Source organism: Nicotiana sylvestris, chromosome 1 (assembly GCF_000393655.2).
Source record: "Nicotiana sylvestris chromosome 1, ASM39365v2, whole genome shotgun sequence".
NCBI lineage: Eukaryota > Viridiplantae > Streptophyta > Magnoliopsida > Solanales > Solanaceae > Nicotiana > Nicotiana sylvestris.
The window spans coordinates 11,953,964-11,959,791 of NC_091057.1; the positions used below are offsets into that span (position 1 = coordinate 11,953,964).

Here is a 5,828-nt window from a genome sequence, read left to right on the forward strand (position 1 = left end):
TATCCTTTATAGCAACCTTTCTTGACAGATATTATACAATTGTGCTCACCAGTAGAGAAACTATTAGTATCCATAGATGCTCCTTGACTTCATGGCCATGGGTGGGAGTGGGAATGCTATCTTCAGACATATGTTCAGTTTCTAGTAATATACTTCGTCATTAGTTAAGCTTGTCTGCATGTTTTGACTACCCATAAGCTAGTAGACTAGTTAACAGTGGTGGTATTAGACCTTCTTGATGTACACTACTTTGCTAGAATCAGAAAACTGAGAAGCTTCATCGTGAGACCAGAATATAGAAGACGAGCGCTAACTATGTACTATAGATTTTGCATATCGCCACAAAATCACATTAGATCTGGCTTCTTTATTTTCTTTTACTTTTTTTCTCCAAAGTATAAGATATTCTCTGTATATAACTTTAGTCTAGAATCTTTTAAAAGCCCAAGATCAAACAACTTTTCATTTTGATATGATATGACTGAGAACCAAAAGAATTGCAACAGAAAACTATAAAGCCTAAGAACAAGCACATCACCTTTCAAAGGTCCAAGATCAAGCAACTTTTCTTTCTGAATTGAGAAGAATGCAAATATGACAAAGAACAATATCAATCAAGGAATTTACTTTTACAAGAGTTAGACAGAGTTTTCTTACCGTGATGTCATCCATAAGTCTTGAACAACTTGTAACATATTTTTTGAAATGATCATGGAGCCTACTACGACGATATCTATATAAATTATTAGCTGTTTTAAGGATAGTATCTCGATTGTGTTGTGTGTCTGGAAGTTGGAAGGTGTCCTGAATTCAAAATAAACTTAAGTGAGCTTACTTAAAATAGAGTTGTGATTGTCTGCCAATGAATCGAGGACTGTTTCAAAGTCAGCTTCTCTATATTTGTATACTTACACTGAGAGTTTTCTTATGTTTACTAAACCGACAAGAAAATTCTAAGGGAACAGAGTGAATTACCAGCATATGAGCAACAATCCTATCTTTTGCTATATCAGGAACTTCCTTCCAATTCTTGACATCATGCTTAGCATTATGCATAACTTTAACAGAGAGCTCAGTAATGAAATCATTAGCTCCAGGACCTACTGCTAAAGTTCGATCTGGTGGAATAATCACCTTCAGCTTTCCATTGTCACTATCTTTGCGTTTCTTTTGGATTGAAAGTCCTGTTGTCTTCCCTCTTCCTTTTCTCTTTTTGCCTTCAGCTATATATGGAAATATTTAGATGTATAGTAAACATAACATATACAAGCTAGAGCTTTTATAGGGCAGAATTTTAACAAATAAATTAACTTACCCGGTGGCGGGTTTGAGATTACATCAACAATTTCATCATTGTTAGAAACATGCACATCCGTCATCATGATATGCTGCAACATATTAAAAAAAATTGTATTATTGGACTAGTCGAATGTACAAGTGACAAAAGTAAAATACTAAAAAAGAGACAATATATTTTCAGAAACCGAGAGAAACAAATCAATTGAAAGCAAAAATTATAAAGAAATTACAGAAATAGAAAAGAAATTAACCATTTCGGCAAGGTGATGGAAATATTTCTGTGAAGAAAGCGATTGAAATAGGCAAAATTATCTTAAAGACTAGTTGAAAATTACAACCAGTCATCATCCTCAATTTCATCAAACTCATCAGAAAGATATTCTTCATCTGCATTGAAGTCATCTCCATTTTCATGATCAGATTCATCAAAAGCTTCTAAGTCTACTTCTTCCTCATTACTTAGAGAAGGGGCATCTACACTCACTCCATCAATGTCTTCTCTTTGTATTTTAATAACATCATTGTCGGACTCTATTTGAAGATCTACTTCTCCTCTTTCAATCAAGTCAATCAGTTGATACGACTCCGTTTCATCTTCTTGTTCGGGTAAATCAAACAAATTCTGTGGTCTTACTCTTACCACAGCATGCCAATTCTCATTTTGATCGTGTTTAACATAATACACAGATTGTGCTTGTGAGCCTAAAATGAATGGATCATTTGTATAATGGACTCGTGTCACATTTACACATATGAATCCATATTCATCCCTTTTATAACCTCTACTTTGACTACGACCTTGAGTAGGAACTTCAAACCAGTCACATTGGAATAATATGACTGAATTATTATCCAAATATTGGATCTCTAAAATCTTTCTTATCTTTCCATAATAATCAACATTTCCTGTATGTTCATCACTTTTCACAACTACACCACTATTTTGAGTTTTCAAACCTAGCTCAGATTTCATTGTTCGAAACCTAAACCCATTCATGATATATCCATTATGGCAATAAGCACGAGGATCTGGACGTCTTGCCAAAGCTAGTAATCCACTGGTAATTCGGCCATCACCATTTTCTTTTAACTGTACCACCTATAATATTTCAATTACAAACTCACAAACATTAATACTATTTAAAAAATATAATTTACAAATTATCCTAAATAAAAATAAACAAGCATTAAATGATATAATTTACCTTTTTCTCAAACCACAAAGGAAATTCCTCCTTGTGTCTCTTGAAAACATTTCTAGTATTCTCGTTCCTTAATATTTCTAAGTGTTGCCTATGGAATGTGAGCATTTAATAAAATCAAAATAAATAATATTAAAACATAGTTGTTGAGATTTCCATAAAAATAAAAGGATGTAAACTAACTGAAAGGTATCTTACTCAATCCAAGGTCTGACTTCATCACAATTTTGGAGGATATAAAAATGAGCTTGATTGATTTCATGAGTGCTCAAGTTTATCCAATCACCCCCTACTAAAGGCTTACCACGACAATTAAATACAGATAAACCATTTGGTTCGATATTAGAAGAATCAAAATTTCTATCCAGACGATTTTGCTTTGTCTCCATATCAGTCAAATATTTGGAACAGAATATCATGCACTCCTCAACAAGATATCCCTCGGCAATTGATCCTTCCGCGCGAGCTTTATTTCGTACATAACCTTTCAAGGTGCGCAAAAATCTATGACGTAAAAATAGATCAGTTCTGCAACAAATTTTAACTAGAAGAGAAACTAAAGGAATAGTTTAGAGGAATACGAATCCAACCTTTCAATGTAATACATCCATCGAAATTGAACGGGACCACCCAACTTAGCCTCCATTGCCAAATGAATTGCCAAATGAACCATAACATCAAAGAACGTTGGCAAAAACACACGTTCTAATTTACAAATTGTCACCCGTATACTTTTATCTAGTTGATCTAACTTATCCACATACAACTCTTTTTATCGCACAAATCGCTAAAGAATAATGACAGTTCAACTAATGGATCACATGCATCCTTTGGCAAAATCCCTTTGATGATAAGTGGAAAAATGCGTTGAAAAAAAACATGGTGGTCATGACTTTTAAGTCCGAAAATTCTTGCTTCCTTAACATTGACACAACGACTAATGTTAGAAGCATAAGCATCGGGAAACTTGACTTCTTTAATGAGCTGACAAAATTGAATCTTCTCAGTTTTAGACATTGTATAGCTTGCTAGAGGAAGTATGTACTTATTACCACTTTTTATTGGATGAAGGATTTTTTTTATTTTCATCTCTTGTAAGTCCAACCGAGATTTTAATGTGTCCTTTGTTTTTCCTTCAATATCTAATAACGTTCCTATCACACTTTCACTGATATTTTTTTCTATATGCATCACATCCAAATTATGTCTTAACAATAAAGTCCTCCAATATGGGTTCAAAGAATATACTTTTTTTCTTCCAATTGTCATATCTTATTGTATCTCGTTTTCTTTTTCTTGTGATGCCGTCAACTAACATTTGTGAGGATGTATTAAGTTGTGCAAGCACATCATCTCCACTCAAAGCTTGTGGTGCAAGTCTTTCTTCCTTTGTGTTATCAAAAGAACTTTTATTTCGACGATAGGGATGATTTATTTCCAAGAACCTACGATGACCCATATAGCATTGCTTGCGACCTTATTTCAAGTAAATAGAACAAGTATGTATATAACAAATCGGACAAGCTAATTTACCTTTAGTGCTCCAACCGGATAAAATACCATAAGCTGGAAAGTCATTAATTGTCCACAATAAAGAAGCACGTAAGAAAAAAATTTGTTTCATAAAAGCATCATAAGTCTCAATTCCACTCTCCCACAAGGTTTTCAAATCATCTACCAAAGGTTGGAGATACACATCAATATCCATACCAGGTCCTTTTGGTCAGGAATAAGCAAAGACAACAAAAGATTTGATTGTTTCATGCATAGCCATGGGGGAGATTATATGGGATCAACACTACCGGCCACATACTATAAGCATTACTCATTGAACCAAAAGGATTAAAGCCATCTGAAGCAAGCCCAAGCCTTACATTACGTGGATCTGAAGCAAAACTTGGATATTTTTCATCAAAATTTTTCCACGCCAAGGAGTCAGCTGGATGTCGTAAAATTCCATCATCGACTTTCTTATTTTTATGCCATCTCATATCTTCAGCGGTACGTTTTATCATAAACAATCGTTGTAATCTTGGTATGATAGGAAAGTATCTAAGAATCTTTCTAGAAATTCCTTTATTTCTCTTATTCGAATTTTCTGAAGCAACCTCTTCATCAGTATGTTCTCCTTTTCTTACCATCCATCTTTTCTCACCACATTTAGGGCATTGCTCAAGATCCGCATATTCCTTTCTATATAAAATGCAATTATTAACACATGCATCTATCTTCACATAATCTAAACCCAAACCTTTAATTATCTTTTGAACTTCATAGATAGAATTCGGAAGCATATTTCCTTTGGGTAAAACATCACTCAATAGTTTCAATAAAGAGTCAAATGAGGTATTACTCCAGCCATGTAGACACTTCATTTGAAAAAGACGCATTACAAACGAGAGTTTGGAGAATTTTTCACAATCAGGATATAATTTTTGCTCTGCATCTTTTAATAATCTATAGAAAATTTTATCTTCTGTATTAGACTCTTCAGAACTAGACTCACTATTCTTATCAAACTCATGACTATGAGAGGGAATACCACGATACAAGTCATGCAACATTTCAAAAGTGGAAGCATCATCATTTCCTATATCTGAATCTGTACCAACATTTGTTCCATCATCTGAAGATGAATCCGACTCACCATGATAAATCCACCTATCATATGTTGAATCTATTCCCCGTCTAAGTAAATCTGTCTTTACTTCTTCTCGCGTTTTCCAAAGAATATTGTTACACCTAATACACGGACATTGGATTCTTACACCAACATTAGAATTAGAAAATGCGAAGTTTAGAAATTGTTCTACACCATTCAAGTATTGAGGTAACGCCCTATTCTTAATGAATATCCAGCTCTTATCCATCATGTACTTGCCTATAATAAAATATAAAAGTAAAACTATATGATTGTCTTTCTCTCTATTTTTTATTATCTGTTGTATCGGAAAAAAATTGATTAGAGAATTACTTAGAAACATAAGGCTTTGAGTTGAACTGAAAAGCCAAATAATTAGAATTAGTGGACAAAATTAGGCAAACAAAAGTTCCACTTTGAGCTATGCATATTAGGCAAACAAATTTTTTACTTTGAGACTCTTGTTTATTGTGGGAATCAAGGAAGTATTAATGTCTAGACAGAGTATATGCCCTTCTTAAAAAATCGCATAGGAGCACCAACGTGATTCGATTCAGCTATGGTTGGACAATTTTTCTCTTTCACACTTTCTCAGGAATTAACAGAGTGCAAGGGAATGAAATACTTATTTTCTAAAAAAATTCTTTTCTCAAAAAATAGAATAATATAAATACTTAGTAAAACAA

The 5,828-nt window shown here is 33.5% G+C and overlaps 1 protein-coding gene across 1 annotated transcript; it reads right to left on the reverse strand.

Annotated features, from left to right (window-relative positions):
- Positions 1-1,630: 1,630 nt before the first annotated feature.
- On the reverse strand, positions 1,631-5,371 carry LOC104211086 (uncharacterized). The gene is made up of 5 exons (XM_070173575.1): positions 4,315-5,371; positions 4,035-4,217; positions 3,818-3,977; positions 2,505-2,592; positions 1,631-2,398 (listed from the first exon to the last, which is right to left on the reverse strand). The coding sequence occupies exons 1-5, from the start codon at positions 5,369-5,371 to the stop codon at positions 1,631-1,633; spliced, it is 2,256 nt and encodes a 751-aa protein (XP_070029676.1).
- Positions 5,372-5,828: the final 457 nt, after the last annotated feature.